This window comes from Oryx dammah, unplaced genomic scaffold (assembly GCF_014754425.2).
Source record: "Oryx dammah isolate SB20612 unplaced genomic scaffold, SCBI_Odam_1.1 HiC_scaffold_3, whole genome shotgun sequence".
In the NCBI taxonomy this organism is placed as follows: domain Eukaryota; kingdom Metazoa; phylum Chordata; class Mammalia; order Artiodactyla; family Bovidae; genus Oryx; species Oryx dammah.
The window spans coordinates 19146581-19165924 of NW_024070187.1; the positions used below are offsets into that span (position 1 = coordinate 19146581).

Genomic DNA, 19344 nt, shown 5'->3' on the forward strand with positions numbered 1-19344 from the left:
AGGAAGTTGATGGAAAAATGAAGAGTTTTTAATTCCATGTTTACTAAATGTTTGTAAATCATCTAAATATTCATCACAAATAGTGACAGGCACTTAATAGCCACTTATTTCTAAAAGTCCAAGTTATATTTTAGGGAAGATATGGAATATACCAGTACTTAAAACTGTTGGTGCAGTGCTGCATTTATATGGCTAACAATGTGCACTACATTTCTTCTGCACAATTCTTCCTTCATAGAAATGTTTTATTAATACTAAGACCAGATATTTTTCTAGAATATAAGAAAAGTTCACATAGAGGCTTTGTGACTTTCACATAATTTCAGCACCCATGGTAACTTTGTATTACTAGAGTTTAAAAAATAATTTCTAAACTTTATTATATATATAGCTTAAGGCATCTGTATTTAAAAATAAATACTAAATAAAATGTATACATACACCTGTTTATTTGTTTAATAAAGAAAAACAGCCACAAAAATTTCCCCTTCATTCTTAGTAAAAAATACCTATTTCAGAGAATTCTCTACTATATAATAACATTTAATTTTAAAGACATAAAGAATAGAATTACATTATCATTCCTTTCCTTAAATGCAGTGATGTCACCAACAGGTCTGTCTTTTTAAACTTCTTGCAGACTTATACACATATGGGATTTTATTTCCCTTAGACTCAACAAAATAATGCCTGACTTCAAAATTACAATTACTTGATTTTAAATAATATACTTTAAAAATGTATTTATTGTATAATTTTAAAAAAAAGCCTAAATAGCATATGAAATATAGGTCGTATTTTTTAAATACCAACAACATTGCTTTATAGTAATGCATATTTGCCACAATAGTGGGGGACTGCAGAAGGTGGCTTCACTATAAGTCTTGCTCAGTTACTACTGCAGCTGTGATTTCAGTGGTGTGGTTTCTTCTAAGGTCAGATAGGAAGCATCAATCTTAGGACTACACAGGTAGACAGAACTTCTCCTAGTCACTTATTTCAGCCATAAAACCAGATATGTGTTATTTATATAATTCTTCGTTTCAGGGAGGAGTATTTAGGTCACAGCTAATTTAAATTTTATAAAAATTCCCCACTAGTTGTTGGTATATTCATGGTTGCCACAAGTTACAAGTTTGGATTTCCTTTTGCTTTACCCTAAGCAAACTGGAATTTACTTATGTTTCACTATTGAATACAAAGGACCCTTTAAAAGACAAAAGTTGCTGTACATCCAATCTTTTAATAGAAACTGATAAACCTTGTTTAAGAATTTTAGAAACAATATAAAATATAAATTTTTCTGTCATGTAATGTCTTCTCATGAATTTGTATGGTTGTACATGTCCTGTGTGTGTTAAAAGTCAACAGCTCTCTGAAAAACGGTGTTCTTCATTATTTTGTGTTCCTCAGTAAGAGATGTAACAATATGTATTATTGAGATCAAACCTTCGAGAGTAATTTTAACTTTAAAATTGTAAAATTTAATATATTAACACATTTTATATGGACAATGAAAATCTACCTTAGTTTGGTTTTTAAAAGAAACCACTTAGTCAAATTTAATCTTTTTTTTTCTATTCCAAAGAAACATCTTTAGTTCAATAAAATGTCTTGGGACAAAATATGCCTGAAATCTTAGAGGACAGTTCTGAGCTATTCCTAAATGAAAGTTCAGTGTCCCAGGACATTGTGTTACAGCAAATGCTATCCTCAATGCCTGCCTTGTCTAAGTACAAATCAGCAACTAAAAATATTTACATCTTGGCTCAGAACATGGAACACACATTCCTCATTCATCATCTACATGATTGAGTGATCCAAAAATATTTTCTCATTAACGTATCATTAGTGATCATGTAGGATAGTTTTTAAACAATTTCACTTTAAACAATGTTTAAGCAAAAAATAAAAATAATAAATGTAGGTACTTCCTATTCTCTAAGCTAATCATGGAAGTTCCAATAGCCCTTGATTTTGAAAAATTTCTCAGTGCTTAAATATGGACCTAAGAGGAAAATGGTCCTCATCAGTGTTGATTATTTTTATCACTATGTTCTTTGCTGATAGTAAATATATACCACGTAATGTTTATGGGTATGGACCTCTATAACTAGATCTAGGTTTGAATTTCAGCCCTACCACTTACTAGCAATGTAACTTGGGCTAAATAAATTACTTCATCTATTTAGGCCATAGTTTCCTCATAATGTTTTGAGTAGCAAATAATTTATCACATATAAAGCATTTATAATAATGTCTGGCATTTGATTCAGTAAATGTTAGATATTACCATTATGTTATTCAGGGGTTTTTTAAATTCAAAACTTCCATTAAAGAGAGAGTCCACATCAGGCTTCTAGCTGACTGTTAATTAAGTAATCGATTTCTGTTCTTAAGTCTTTTTAGTACACTCCCTGGTTCATGCACATATATGTTTAATCTGTACCACATAGTACACGTATATGTGTGTAAACCATGTAATGTTATGGTATATATGTGTGTGTAGGTATATACATGCATGCATGTTCAAAAGAGAAAAATACAAAAACAAAAACATTTAAGGCAAAATACATAATACAGAAAAATACAGTAAATTGAAAAAACTTTATCCTTAGATCCAGCCTTTCATGATGATAAAGAATACATTTACCCTTTCAGAAGATCACTTTTAAGGAGTTGATAGTTGGAGCTTCGGCTGTTTGTTTTGCCGTTCTGTGTGTTCAGTGTTTCCTTCAACATGCATTCCTTATAGTACATTTTGAAATAATCTTGTTTGGAGGCATAGTCTTCCTTAAAGTCTGAAATGGTGTCAGTTCTTATATTAATAGTTTGGAGGTTTCTTGATTTCTAGGCCAACATTTTGTAATGGCAGTTTTATGAGGTAGTCAATCAACAACTTGCCAGAAAATGAAAGCCAAAGGCTTATTTTCTTAAGCATAAGTCATCTTCCCAAGGTAATTAGCTGGAACATAGCCTTTCTGTCCTTGAACTTCAGCTAACCACCACTCTTTATTACCACTTAGGTCACAAAATCTAAGTATATGGACTCTTTGGTATTCCTGAAGGCTAAGTTCATGGTCACTCCGTGCTTGAAAGGCATGAACTGCATAGAAAATCTGGACAAAGAAGCAAATGATATTATTAGAAGCAGAACCTAAAAATTTAGACAAACATAATAAAGATTTCCAAGATTTAGAATTTTCCTAAAGTTACATTTCCCCAACTCCTTTGTTGGATTTATTTTGCCAAAGTATGGTCCAAGATGAAAACAATTAAATTTCCATTCTTATTGTTCTGTTGGAAGGAGTCTTATTCATTCTTGAAGGCAATTTGGCACTTTTTATTAAATCTTTTTAATGTTAGCTTTTTTTGATTCAGTAATAGCTCAAAGAGTCTCTTCTACAGAAATAGAAACACTGGAAGAGATTATTGCATAATAATGTTAATGTAATACCCACTTACAAGGTGAAAAGTGGGAGGGAGGTGGAATAACATTAAAGTTTCAGTAAACAATAGTTAAATTCTAGATGCTTACACTAAGGAAATTTGTAATCATGTTTTCTGAGACAACACAGGAAAATGCTTATGATAAAATACTCAGTCAAAAAGAAACCAGATGTACAATATAAGTCTAATACTATTAGATGGTTTTCTTTGAATAGTATAATTATAAGAAGTAGAACCTAAAATTTTAGACAAACATAATAAAGATTTCCAAGATTTAGAAGTATTACTAAATTTTTCTTATTCGTTTTTGTTTTCTTACTTTATAAACTTTTATAATGACAGTGTATTAAATTTATATTTTAAATTATTTGAGTGACCAGAATTTTTCTTTAACCTTAAAAGAAAACTTGATAATTATCAGATGCATAAGAAGCCTCTAAGTGAGTGTTTAGTCCCTCTTCCACTAAGACTTAATAAAAGTGTTTAGTTATGTTATAAAATTAAGCAGTCAGCTAACAATATTTATTCATTCACTTATTTAATTAAAATTTACTATGTATCTATTATTTGCCAGAAATTATATCATCAGAGCACTTACAACCCCACTAGGGGAAAAAATGCCAAAAAAAATGGGGGTACATGCAAAAACAACAAAGCAAAACAAAAACACCATGCAAATGCAGGTGATAAATATACACACACACATATATATGTGTGTATATATATATGTGTGTGTGTGTGTGCATATATATATATAAGCTAATTTATGAGCTGGTTTTGGAAGAAGTAACCTTTTATAGGTCACAAAGTTAATAAAGAGGGTAGATATTTCCTATTCAAAGGTACAGAGATGAATACATGGACACAGTACATGGGAAAGGCAGGCAGATTCGCTTTCTCAAAACAGTGTTAGGATAAAAAGGAAACGATAAGTAAGATAAATCCATTGAGCAGGAGGCTGGGTTGTGGAGCGGGGACTACAGTTGATCCTTGGGCAATACCCAACTGAGTGGATCCACTTACACACTTTTTTTCAGTAAATATATTGTAAAAAAATGGGGAGATTTGTGACTATTTGAAAAAATTCACAAATGAACCACATAGTTAAGAAATATTAAAAAAATTTAAAATGTCATGAATGCATAAAATACTAAATTACTAAAACATAAGATGAGTGATATTTAACATAAAATTAATAATGTTACTTTTCTTACTGTTTTATAACTTTGCTTTCAAAGAATTATATTACCATTCAGTATGCCTCTCATAACTGAAGAGACTGCATATCAGCCTGTCATCACAGGTAAGTGATTTTTTTAAAAAGTGTAACATTTCCAGTTTGTATTGGTGGGCCAAAAAATTTGTTTGGGTTTGTTTGGATTTTTCAGAAAAAAGCCGAACAAACTTTTTGGCCCACCCAATACTATGACTATTTTGGCATAATATTGTATGCCAAAAAAATTTTATGATTTAGTCATTAGTGAATAGGTTAGGCTGCTGCTGCTAAGTCGCTTCAGTCATGTCTGACTCTGTGTGACCCCATAGACAGCAGCCCACCAGGCTCCCCTGTCCCTGGGATTCTCCAGGCAAGAACACTGGAGTGGGTTGCCATTTCCTTGTCCAGTGCATGAAAGTGAAAAGTGAAAGTGAAGTCGCTCAGTCGTGTCCAACTCTTTGTGACCCCATGGACTGCAGCCTACCAGGCTCCTCTATCCATGGGATTTTCCAGGCAAGCGTACTGGAGTGGGGTGCCATTGCCTTCTCTGAGGTTAGGCTATTGTGAAGCAATCATACTGATTATACTAGGCTATCATAAAACAATCCGAGTGCTGCTTTGTTTTCAATGCATAAATTGTTATACCTGTAAATATGATTTTCTTTTTTATATAATTTTTTCATTTCTGATGTCTAGCATTAGTAATACAAATAAAATTATATTTGCTTTATATCATATAATGTTGATGTATTAAATTCATTTTGTAAACAAATGACATAAACTTACATATCGGTAAATACAGTAAAGTATTTTAAATGTATTCTTTTCCTTATTATTTTCTTAATATTTTTTCTAGCTTTATTGTATGTATATATATATAATATATAAACATATAAAATATATGTTAATCAACTGTTTATATCATCATTAAAGCTTCTAGTCAAAGTAGACTATTAGGAGTTTGGTTTGGGGTGAATCAAAATTTTTTGTGGATTTTCAGCTGCCCAGGGGTCAGCTCCCTCACCCCAGAGTTGTTCAAGGGTCAATGGTACAGATACAGCATAAGCTGTTCTTTAGAACTTGAACTGTGTAGCTTTTGATGGTATTCTGACACCACTGACATGTATCATTTCAACAGCTCTAGCATGAGCTCCACCTCAGGGAGAGGAACCACATTTTAACTTTTCTGCATTGACCACATCAATGATATATAGTAGGAATTCAAATATATGTTGGTTTGTTTTGAAAGGCTTGGATATCATACAAGAACACACAAGATATCTTGAGTCATACAAGATACATAGAAGACAGATTGGTGGGTATGTATCATTTTGCAATTTAAAGAAGTAAAGAGAAAACCAAAAGGGAGATGGCAGATTCTTGAGCAATGGAATGGTAACAATCAGTTCAGTTCAGTCACTCAGTTATGTCCAACTCTATGACCCCATGGATTGCAGCACACCAGGCTTCACTGTCCATCACCAACTCTGGAACCTACTCAAACTCAAGCCCATCGCATCAGTGATGCCATCCAACCATCTCATCTTTTGTCATCCCCTTCTCCTCCCTTCTTCAATTTTTCCCAGCATCAGGGTCTTTTCCAATGAGTCAATTCTTCACATCAGGTGGCCAAAGTATTAGAGTTTCACCTTCAGCATCAGTCCTTCCTATGAATATTTAGGACTGATTTCCTTTAGGATTGACTGGTTGGATCTCCTTGCAGTCCAAGGGACTCTCAAGAGTCTTCAACACCACAGTTCAAAAGCATCAATTCTTCAGCGCTCAGCTTTCTTTATAGTCCAACTCTCACATCCATACATGACTACTAGAAAAACCATAGCTTTGACTAGACAGACTTTTGTTGGTAAAGTAATGTCTCTGCTTTTTAATATGCTGGTCATAGCTTTTCTTCCATGGAGCAAGCAACTTTTAATTTCATGGCTGCAATCACTATCTGCAGTGATTTTGGAGCTCAAAAGTCTCTCAATGTTTCCTTTGTTTCCCCATCTATTTGCCAGTAAGTGATGGGATCGGATGCCATGATCTTACTTTTCTGAATGTTGAGTTTGAAGCCAACTTTTTCACTCTTCTCTTTCACTTTCACCAAGAGGCTCTTTAGTTCTTCACTTTCTGCCCTAAGGGTGGTATCATCTGCATATCTGAGGTTATTGATATTTCTCCTGGCAATCTTGATTTGAACTTATGCTTCATCCAGCCCAGCATTTCACATGATGTACTCTGCATATAAGTTAAATAAGCAGGGAGACAATATACAGCCTTGACCTACTCCTTTCCCTATTTGGAACCAGTCTGTTGTTCCATGTCCAGTTCTGTTGCTTCTTGACCTGCATACAGATTTCTTAGGAGGCAGGTAGGGTGGTCTGGTATTCCCATCTCAGGTGAGAGATGGTAGCAATAATGACCACCTTTTATAGCTCTCACAGCAGTTTACATGTCAAATGTGCTATATCCTTAACCCTGTGAGATGAAACTTGGAGAAGTAACATGGTCCTAATCATAGAGCTAGTTGGTATTACTTGGACTGTACCTTCCAACTCCAAATCGTGTGCTTCATTCATTTCTCATAGTACTTTAGGAACCAAACTTGTTCTAGCAAGGTTGTGCAGAGTGTATTTTTGTAGAAAGGGACTGGAATCTCTAATATACTGCTGCTGCTGTTTTTGTTGTTTAGAAAGTAAAGGCATTGAATATATACATAAGAACAGAGTGGAAGATACGGTTTCCAAAAGCTTTCAGGAATATGATATAATACAGCTTCTGAAATAATCTTTGAGAGCCCACATTAGTAGTTGCTAGTCATCTTTTGCAATTTTTATACATATTATGGGGCTTCCTAGGTTGTGCTAGTGGTTAAGAACCTGTCTGCCAATGCAGGTAGACATAAGAGACACGAGTTCGATCCCTGGGTTGGGAAGATCCCCTGGAGGAGGGCATGGTAACTCACTCCAGTATCTTTGCCTGGAGAATCCGATGGACAGAAGAGCCTGGCAGGCTGTAGTCCATAGAGTCACACAGAGTCGGACACAACTGAAGCAACTTAGCATGCATACATAATATACATACTTTATCAGTGCAGCTATAGATTTTTTTATCAAGTCAGGTTACCTACTAATAATATGATTCCTAAATATTTGTGGTGATCTTTCAATTTGGGACATATACTCTCAAGGGGAATATAAAATCTACCTAGCAAAGCTTATATTTTAAACATTCAATATAAACACTCATAAAATTTTAAAGTTAAATTACAAAATTATATACTTTGAATACTTTAGATGATCATAGTCCAAAGTTACCTTAGGATGATAATTTTTAAATTTTTAGATATGTTTGTACCTCCATTTAATATAAGATAAATATTCAAAATGGAAGTAAATCTGCTTTTAAAGAGACAGTAGTTGATAACATTAGACTACAAGTTAGAAATTTTCAGTTTGTTATGGATTTATGAGCTAAAGGTTTTCTCTCTTTTTAAAAAATGTTTTCATTGTTCTAAGCCATATCATTCAACTTTCAATGTTACTATGTTTTGATCCAGACACGTTTATTGCAGTTTTGGAAATTTAAGCCATAATCATCTGATCCTTTCCTTGGCATTCAATAAAATATATTTTATTAATTCCTTCTTTGCAATATATAAAGCTCTGGTTCATTTTATGTACAATATTCTGTGACTACAATCCAGTTCTCCACAACATTTCCTTTTTTAATAACACCCTGTATTATTGTATTATTGACTCATACCCAATTTATTGCTTACTGTTTACAACCACCAGCTCCTTCCTTGTGGTGCCACTGCCAATTCAGCATTTCCTTATTCTATAATTGTGCATTTAATTATTCCTCCTTTAGTAAGCCACATTACCTATCTTCACTAAATCTCATTTTACTGATTTCATCCCAGTTCTCTAATTGGCAACAACTAAAATCATATTTTAATCTTCCTTTCCAAAACTAAAAATCTGCAAAATGAGCATTTACAATATTATATCATATTAGCACAGGAAGCCAAGATAGTCATATTGTGTGAAAAATGCTCATTCTCTCTCATCCACAAAAGCAAGCCTTCATGCTCTTAAGTTAACAAATATGAATTGTTATCATACAAGTAATTTTTGTAAAAGAAAAAAGTTTCAAATAAAGGTAAGCACAAAACAATTTACCCAATTTCTGTGAATACCTTGTTCTTTTATCCTTTCTTCCTTGTCCTCTTTCTTTCTACCTACCTACCTAAAGTGGTATTAAGTATGTAATTATAGTACACATAATTTTTGCAACCTGCTTTTTCACTTCAGAATATATTTTAAAATCTTTTCATGTCAATAAATAGCTCTCTAAAGCATCATTTTAATGACTAGTTAGATACATTATGTTACAGCCTTCTAACTTTTGAAGCACTTTTTAAATGATTACATGCTAGACATATAGCATTATTATAAGCAGTTGAAAAACGTTAAGAGAGAGGATCAGATAGTGAATCTAGAATTATTACAAAACAACCAACTTTTTAGAAGTCAAAAATTATGTTCTCAGTATTATTCACATGGAAAAAGAAAAGAGCACTGATTCTCAGACATTACTTCCCTCTAAAACTAGATTTTAGCTATTATTAAACGTGGTCTTCTTTGAGAAGTACCAAAGATTGTGCCAGCAAGAAAATGGAAGCCTTGGTCTTACTGGAACAAGGAACTAAATTCTGCCATCACCACAAGCTTGGAAGAGAACCTTGAATTTCGGGAAGCACAGCCAAGCAAACGCCTAGACTGCAGCACTATGAGATTCCAAGCAAAGCACCCAGCTAAGCTGTGGTCTGGACTTTTGACCAAGAAAATGATGATAATAAATTTATTTTGTTTTAAGCTACTTAGTTTGTGATAATTTGTTATGCAGCACAGAAAACTAATACAGACCATGTCATTATTAATTAATGGAAGAAATCTGAAATTTGAGTTGGGTTATTTCAAGTCAAAGGAAGGGTATAGGGGATCCTATGTGTTCGCAGATCCAAGCTGCCTTTTCTAGTTCAGTTGTACCAGTAATAATATTTGTATTTATATCCATGACACCATAGTCTATTTGGAATTGGTTTGAAACTCAGAGGAAAAGGAGAACAAACAGCAGTTTGGAAAGATATCATTAATATACTTTGTTTTGAGCAAAAGAAAATTCTCATTTTTCCCCTCAGTAATGGAAACTTCTAATGGACCTAATTCCCACGATGTATATTGACAGGATTACTCAAAGCAATTAATTACTCTGCAGTAGCAGCAGCTAGTAGGCACTAGACGCAGTTTTAAACTACAAAATCCATGCTGAGCCTAAGTGCGGCACTTAATCTAAAAGTTCCTGTGAAGCCAAGTAAAAACCAGGAACTCAACATCAAGCCAGCTTTAGGGTATCTTCACAGATTTCATCCTCCAGTGCCTGTCCTTCCAGGTGACTGAGGTAAGGCAAAGTCAGCCAGGACATTTAATCAAGTTATGGATTTCACTTAAATTAAAAAGTCATTAATCAGTTGGTATTGTAACATTATATAGTCTTATTAAAACTCTGAATAAGCTAAGACAGTGACTAAGTCAAAAAAGGGTTTTGAAACTTCAAGACAGGAAAGTGGTAAAAACACACAGGAATGTAGAGATGAGTTTAGAAGCAGCCATGGCTGGGAGAAAATGCTTGCAAATTACATATCTGATAAAGAACTGTGTCCAGAATATATAAAGAATTCTTAAAACTGGATAATAAGAACAGAAGTGAACCCAATTTTTTTAATGGGCAAATACCCAAAAAGACATTTCATCCAAAAAAAAAAAAACCAAACCAGGAATGGCCAATAAGAACATGAAAGATATTCAACAGCATTAGTCATTAGGGAAATGTAAATCAAAACTACAATGAGATACCACTTCACTTCCATTAAGATGGCTATGATTTTAAAAAAAAGGCAATAAGGCAAGAATATGAAGCAACTGCAGTTCACAATCCTTACAGATTGTTGTTGGATACATAAAATGGTGCAATCACTTTGAAAAAGAGCTTGGCAGTTTTCTAAAAATTTAATGGTACCAATAAGCAATTCCACTCAAGAAAAATGAAATTCATACAAAGACTTGCACAAAAATGTTCATAGCAGGATTATTCATAATAGAAGTTATCCCAGATGTCCATCATTTGGTGAATGGATAAACAAAATAAGCTATATTTGAGAATAAAATACTATTAGGCAATAAAAAGCAACAAACTACATATCCATACTACAACATGGGTGAACCTCAAAAAACATTATGCTAAGTGAAAGAAGCTGTCTGTAAAACACCACATACTGTGTGATTTCATTAATACAAAAAATACAAAGAAGGCAAATCTATGCAGGGAAAAAGTAGATTAAAGATTTCTTGGGGCTAAAAGTGGGAAAGAAGAAGGGCTACAAATGAGTGCAAAGAATCTTTTAGGGTAAAGCAAATGTTCTAAAGTTGGATTCAGGTAACAATATACTAAAAGTCAGTGAATTGTATATTTAAATTGCACAAATGATATGTAAGTAAGTACTTAAAAAACCATTTTTAAAGTTTCGAACATGAATTGGACAGGATTCGTGTATTGTTGAAAGAAACTGAATAGATAAAATATTTTTGAAGAGCAGTATGACACTGTGTATCAAGACTTTATATCTCCTTTGATGCTGCAGTACTTTTAGGAACTTGCCTTACAGATAAACTCATTTAAGTGTATAAAAATAGATGAATAAGCATCTTGCCTGAAATATTGTTTGAAATTTTAAAAAACCTCAAAATATTCTGAATGTCTATTATTATGGTAATAGTTACATAAACTGTGATATATCTGAATAATGAAGTACTATGCAGAATTTGTTAAGGAAGAAGGTAGATATTTAAGTATGGTTGTCTCTAAGATGTATTGTTATGGGAAAAAAACTTATGTACAACATATATGTTCCCACTCATGTAAGTATAAATATACTCATATAAATACAGTATTTGAAAAGATATAGCTGCATATTATCTCTGCAAAGTAGGACTGAGGAGAGAATAAAGACCTTTACTTTTAATTTACATATATTTTTCTACTATTTTAACTTTTCACAAATAACATGTATTAACCTTTTTTTTAAAAGAAGTTAATAAAAAAACCACTAAAGAAAACAAGTTTAAAAGAAGGAACCAGTTAATTGGTCACCACTGGGGATTAACAAATATATTGAAACTTTCTGAGGTAGCAAAAGGAACCCTATATAGTAGTTAACTTACTATTTTGGGAAAGGATTATGCCAATAGACTTTGCACTGGTTAAGTGGGGGAATCGTAGCTTTTAAAAGTTTCAGTATATAGTATATGTCATTATGTGGTCGTGTTATGCTAGAGACTAAAAACAACCGATTCATAAATAGCTCACTTACACATGATCTCTAATCCTCACATCAACTTGGCCAAGTGGGAATTAATGTCTTCTTTTCCTCGGTAAAGCATATGTCTACAATGAGGGAGACCCGGGTTCGATCCCTGGGTTGGGAAGATCCCCTGGAGAAGGAAATGGCAACCCACTCCAGTACTCTTGCCTGGAGAATCCCATGGACAGAGGAGCCTGGTGGGCTACAGTCCATGGGGTCGCAAAGAGTCGAACACGACTGAGTGACTTTACTTTTCCTCATTTAAGGAAACAAGCTCAGAGAGTTAAATCCCTTGAAAAAGGTACACAAAACGGAAGCTGACACTTCCAGAGTCTCACAGTAAGAGAGAACATGTTTCATGATTTGAACAGCCAAGCATCTTCACATCAAGGTTCATTCTTACCTGTTCATCTGCCTCTTGAAAACTGTCAACGTCAGTACCATTTGTTTCAGACTTCCCACATGTTCCACTAAGAGATGAGCTGCTACCACTTATGCTACCTTCTGGGGTGCCTGTGACACTGTCCCTGGCTGGCCGTGAAGACACAAAGAGGCTGATGTTATCAAAATCATCGTCGCAGAACCTGTTCTCAGCATCCACCTTCTGCACTCTTGCTGGATTGTAGGGTTTTAGGAAGGAGGAATACACATATCCTTTTATAACTGGGTAGGAAATAAAAAGAAGAAACAAGGTTATTTATATACTCTTTCCAAACAGTTGCACTTGGAGAAGCACACAGAGGCCCCTGGGAAGATCTCAAGTAGTAGAGAGGTGGAAGTTCTTCGCATCTTATGCAAAACACTCACTTCCTGTGTCAACAAGCCACCTGCTGGTACTCCCCAGTGGATCTTTCTGTTCCACCACAGCCACCAACTCCCCTTCCAGAAGATTGATGTCATATTCTTGTGTAGCATTGCACTTGCGCTTAGCTTGGTAGAGTTCCTCTGTGCTGTATGTGGATAGAAGTTTGGAGCGGTGAGTGTCCGTCTGGCGTGGCACTTCTGGCTGGAAAGTTAGGAGAGATTTTCGTTTAGACAGATGTATAATAAAATCCTCACAAATAAATACTGGTAAGTATTTATTCTCTGGAGTTTTTTTTTTAAATATGGAAGCTATATATTAATTTGGGATTATTTCAATGTTGAGGCATAGATCAGGCTATTATTGTGAAAGTATTTAGCTGACTTATGCAGTGAAAAATTCTCTAGTTAGCACACGAGGGCAGTGTTGTCGAGAAGAAAGAAAATTTGGTTGAGAATAAAAAGGCAGAGGTTCTAATCCTTCTTGGTTGTTGAACATTTTTAAATTTTTTGCCATATTGTAAGCACTTATGTATCAAGCACTTGATAAATAATATTTAATTAATTAAATGTATATGTGCATGTATTTTTCTGGGAAATAATATTAGTAAATTAGGCAGGAGTCAAGAGGCTTGGCCCCTGTCCCAGCTCTACTACTAAGTGACATTGAGAAAGCCACTTCATCTCTGCAGAATAGGATTCCTTATCTAGAAAAATGTAAGGTTTAGACTAATGATTTTGCTCTACAAAATTCTGTTCATTCATCTACCAGATATTTATACAGTGCCTACCTGCGTCAAGCACATTTAGGCACTTGGTATACATCTTGTACAAAACAGATAAAAACCTATGACCTTATGGAGTTCACAGTGCAGAGGGTAGAAATAAATGAGAAATTCCATGTGTAATAAGTAGGTAATTATAAGATATTAGAATGAAATAAGTGATATGAAAAACAACATACTATGAACAAGGAAAACAAGTGGTAGTCGTCATTGTTACTTAATGCTACCCCAAACTCACCAGAGTTTGCACAGGCTTCTTCTTTTCAAAACTAAGTTTCCTCTCAATAAAGGTAGCATTGTTATCCTTTACAAAATTCAGGTTTTGAACCTCTTCTAGTACTCGATTCTGAATTTCAGAGATGCTTGAAGCCAACTGTGGTACCTAAAGGTAGAAATGATACATTTTTCTTGGGACAATTTAGGGAGACTCTAGTCACTATAGAAGAAGTCCAGTTGCACTGGTTTCACCATATTAAAAGACCATGTTGAAAGATCCAGTGGGAGTGGGGTGGAAGGAGTGGGGTATCTATGCAACCCCAGCTATTCCAATCTCCAACTGCTTGAGTCTCTATCATCATCCAACCACCAACCTTAGATAGTGGCCTGAGAAAATCTTTGTGACACTTCAGCCCCAGTTATTATCTGACTGAGACATTGAGAGTGATTACCTGACCCCAGTGAACCCCAGAACTATGAGAGACCATAGTAATAAGTGACCATTGGTTGTTTCACACCACCATGTTTGGTGGAAACTTATGCACATAAAGACAACTGGAACTGTTCTGAAGCAGTTGGATCCCAAGATTCTTTCTCCATCTCAGTGAATCTTGGTGACTTTCATACTTCAGCAGAAGATGGAAGTTTTCTTCTCTGCAAATGGTAAAATGGAGAGTCTCTAGACTTGGACACTAGGCACAAAGGACAGTGGGGACCCAAGTTAGAAAGAGGGTAATTAAGCGAGTGGATATAGACTGGATCCAGAGACCCTGCCAGCCAGGCTTCACAGTCAACCATTACCCTTCAGACAGAACACTTAAAGGACAGCTCTGAAGATTCCGAACAACCCAAGAGGAAAGACCTGCTGAGGGCTATCACCAGGAGTTCTCAAATGAAATTGCAATCAGATTGCTCCACACACTAGTGGGCACTCAGAAATCTCTCCTAAAGATATTAATACATTTGCTCACATATAAAATCACTCTGGCACTGTTTGTAATAGAAAAAGATTATAAATAACCCAAATATCTATCAATAGGGACAGATTAATATACATAAGAATACATGCTGTGTGATTTCATTTATATAAAATACAAACTGGGCCAAACAGTCTATGGTAATATAAGTCAGAAGAGTGGTTACCTTTGGAGCACTGTAATCTGGAAATTATAGTTCCCTAACAGGGAACCACAAAAGGCTTATATCTAGATCTGGGTGGTGGTAACTCAGATGCATATATGTGCAAATATTCATTGAGACATACACTTCAGATAGATGCATTTTACTGCATATAATCTTATAAGCTACACTTCAATTTTAGAAGTTTAAAAATGGGGGAGGAATTAAAAAATTAAAATAGGAGATGGATCAGAGAAATGCAAATCAAAACCACAATGAGTTATCACTTCATATCCACTAGGACAGTCATAATAAAAAGACAGATTGAGGAAACTAGAACCTTCAATCATTACTATTGAGAATGTAGAATAGTACAACCACTTCAGAAAACAGACTGGCAGTTCTTCAAAAGGTTAACATAGAGTTAGCTTATGATCCAGAAATTCCACTGTTAGATATGCACCCAAGAGAAATGGAAACATATCTATTAAGAACTTGAATGTTCATAGTAGCATTATTCATGATAGCCAAAAAGTAGAAATAACCCAGTTTTTCACCAACTGATGAATGGATAAATAAAATGTGATATACCCATAGAATGTAATATTTGGCAATAAAAAGAATTAAGTTGTAAAACACATTGCAACATGGAAAAAACTTGAAAACATTATACTAAGTGAAAGAAGCCAGTCACAAAGAACCACATGTTATAAATATCTCTTTATACCAAATGTCCAGAATAAGCATATCTGTGGAGACAGAAAGGAGATTTGTGGTTGTCTGGGACTGGGGAGGCTAGGGGAAAAGTGGAGTCACTGCTAATGGCACAGTTTCTTTTGGGAGTGATGACCATTTTCTAAAATTGTGGTGATGGCTGCACAATTCTTGTGAATCTACAAAAATCATTGAATTGTTATATTTTAAACAGGTGGAGTGTATAGTATGTGAATTATATCTCAATAAAGTTGTTACCAAAAAATATTGTACAACTATGCAGTAGACCAGAGAAGGCAATGGCACCCAACTTCAGCACTCATGCCTGGAAAATCCCAGCGCTGCAAGTAGCTGTTATAGTCCCATGGATGGAGGAGCCTGGTGGGCTGCAGTCCATGGGGTCGCTAAGGGTTGGACACGACTGAGTGACTTCGCTTTCACTTTTCACTTTCATGCACTGGAGAAGGAAACGGCAACCCACTCCAGTGTTCTTGCCTGGAGAATCCCAGGGACGGGGGAGCCTGGTGGGCTGCTGTCTATGGGGTCGCACAGAGTCGGACACGACTGAAGCGACTTAGCAGTAGCAGTAGCAGCATGTAGTAGACATATAAAGATGTAAAAGAAATGATGAGGCTATGTACTGACATGGACGTTAAACACAAGTGGCAGAAGGGTACTATAGTTTGCTAGTTTGTGTGAGAAATAAAATACATATTTGCATTTATTATACTTTTAATGGCACAATAAAACTAATGTCAATGGGGGTGAGAGCAGGAGATGAGGTGGTTTGGAGTTAGAATGGGTGTGAGGCTGCTTATACATTTTTATATAGTTTTTTCTCTTGAGCCAAGTAAATGCAGCACCTATTTATCCAACTTAATTCAGAGGATAAGTTAAAAGTTAATTATACAACATATTTTTCTCCAAATGTCCATTAAATATCTAACCAGCTGAAAGATAAGTAATATACTTGAAAGGACAGGTAACAAAGCTAATTTTTTTCAAGCTGATATTAGGCTGTAAATAACTTTCTTCTTCTTCAGAAAATGATTATAAAATTATACCCTAATGGAAAGTTAAGATATATAGGTATAGGTATATATTTTATGTATTAAAATATCTACATTTTATATATGCATGCATGCTCCGTCGCTTCGGTCCTGTCTGAGGCTTTGTGATCCCATGGACTGTAACCCGCCAGGCTCCTCTGACCATGGGATTTTCCCAACAAGAATAGGGGAGTGGATTGATCTTCATTTCCTCCTCCAGGAGATCTTTCTGACCCAGGGGTGGAACCCACATCTGCACTGCAGGCGGCTTCTTTACTGCTGAGCCACCAAGAAGCCCTGTTTTAGATATATGCTCATATATATGCACATATTTCTCACACAGACACACATCAGGCTTCTATTCCTCAGAGAAAAACAAAAGCAAAACAAAGACTGGTTTGACGGCTATCCTATTTCTGTCACTACACTGAGATGGCCTTATTTTTGGATCCATGTCTTAGTCATGGTTAACATTTAGAAACTGTTGAATAGGAAGATAATACAAAATATCAATTGATATATAAGCTTCAAGATCGCATCAGGCAGATGGAGCTACATTGGTTCTGCCAATAAAGGGAGCCAAGCTGAAAGACGTTTGGTGTTTGAAAAGGAATCTCCAAAAAGAACTCCGTGTGAGTAAGTCCCAGTAAACCCGCACCAGGAAGCTCGCTTTTAGCTTCCTGTGGGGAAGAGGGATAAGGAGCAGAACACTCTGATTGGCTTCAGTTAAAACGGACACCATACACGTGCACGCTGCCCTCAAGCACGCTGAGTAGGCTGCTGTGCACCGCGTGGTTTCTGACAGATCGTGGTGCTGTGCTTACCGGCACCATGGCGGTGTGAACCCGCTGGGCCACGACCATCAGGTCCCTGAGCAGGGTGACGAAACTGCACAGACAGTTGAGGAGGATCTTCCGCGCGGCCAGATTGAACACCTGGAGCTCTTCCACCAGCTGGGCATTGAGGGCCTCATATTCCCTTTTGGCCAAGTCCGACTCATCCGCCGCCGCCCGCTGCAAGTAGCTGTTATAGTCCAGCAGTTTGTCATAGCGTTTCTGGATTAGCTTCTGAGGCCCTGGGAACAGGGACAGCAGGGCTGACAGGGGCGTCAGGACGAGCTGCTGCAAATGAGCTGCCTGCCGAAAGAGCAGAACAACGCCATCACGGAGGAGGAACACCCGATACCAAGCCCGGGGCTGTAATCAATAGCTCACTTCCTCCTTGCTGGAGCACAAAGGAAGGCAGGAAAGTACCTAGCCAAGTTTGAAGAGCAAGGGATCATGTTGTGTTTCTTTTTAACTTTTTTTTTTGTCTAGCTAAACCTGTGCAAGGACCTAAAATAGCAACTCTAGACTCTAACGTTGGAACTGAAGAGTGAACAGGAAGAAGAATACAAAAGTTGAAACCTGCACACCCAAACTATTCTCCGGCCTTCCCTCCACAACCATTGGCTTTGTCAGTAGGGTCATCTCCCTCCACACTTTCCCCTTCCCCTTCTTTCTAATCTCAGAGCCAAGTGGAGCTCCTCCCAAATATAGCATTGCAGGTAATCTCCACCTTGGACTACCAAACCTGTATTATTAATAATGCACATATCATTCGCTTCCTTTGCTAGCAATAAAAGGAGGACAGTTGGTCTTAGGAGAGGCTGTGTTCTGTTCCTCCCACACCTACACCCCCACCCCTTCCCTGTCTACCTTGCTGGGTTAATTTTGGTAGTGCAACATGGAAAAAGCAAGAGAGTTCCAGAAAAACATCTATTTCTGCTTTATTGACTATGCCAAAGCCTTTGACTGTGTGGATCACAATAAACTGTGGAAAATTCTGAGAGAGATGGGAATACCAGAGCACCTGACCTGCCTCCTGAGAAATCTGTATGCAGGTCAGGAAGCAGCAGTTAGAACTGGACATGGAACAACAGACTGGTTCCAAATAGGAAAAGGAGTACGTCCAGGCTGTATATTGTCACCCTGCTTATTTAACTTATATGCAGAGTACATCACGAGAAACGCTGGACTGGAAGAAACACAAGCTAGAATCAAGATTGCCGGGAGAAATATCAATAACCTCAGATATGCAAATGACACCACCCTTATGGCAGAAAGTGAAGAGGAACTAAAAAGCCTCTTGATGAAAGTGAAAGTGGAGAGTGACAAAGTTGGCCTAAAGCTCAACATTCAGAAAACGAAGATCATGGCATCCAGTCCCATCACTTCATGGGAAATAGATGGGGAAACAGTGGAAACACTGTCCGACTTCATTTTTTGGGGCTCCAACATCACTGCAGATGGTGACTGCAGCCATGGAATTAAAAGACGCTTACTCCTTGGAAGAAAAGTTATGACCAACCTAGATAGCATATTCAAAAGCAGAGACATTACTTTGCCGACTAAGGGCCGTCTAGTCAAGGCTATGGTTTTTCCTGTGGTCATGTATGGATGTGAGAGTTGGACTGTGAAGAAGGCTGAGGCTGAAGAATTGATGCTTTTGAACTGTGGTGTTGGAGAAGACTCTTGAGAGTCCCTTGGACTGCAAGGAGATCCAACCAGTCCATTCTGAAGGAGATCA

General features: G+C 36.2%; 1 protein-coding gene across 1 annotated transcript in view; it reads right to left on the reverse strand.

Annotated features, from left to right (window-relative positions):
• Positions 1-763: 763 nt before the first annotated feature.
• The window catches only part of ARHGEF38 (Rho guanine nucleotide exchange factor 38), a 149035-nt gene continuing 130454 nt past the window's right edge, over positions 764-19344 (reverse strand). Inside the window, exons 10-14 of the mRNA XM_040237525.1 lie at positions 17601-17912; positions 13917-14060; positions 12900-13098; positions 12496-12755; positions 764-3119 (exon numbers count right to left, since the gene is read on the reverse strand). Of these exons, the coding sequence (XP_040093459.1) occupies positions 2934-3119; positions 12496-12755; positions 12900-13098; positions 13917-14060; positions 17601-17912 (1101 nt within the window). The 3' untranslated portion in view covers positions 764-2933. The remainder of the gene's footprint in view (positions 3120-12495; positions 12756-12899; positions 13099-13916; positions 14061-17600; positions 17913-19344) is intronic.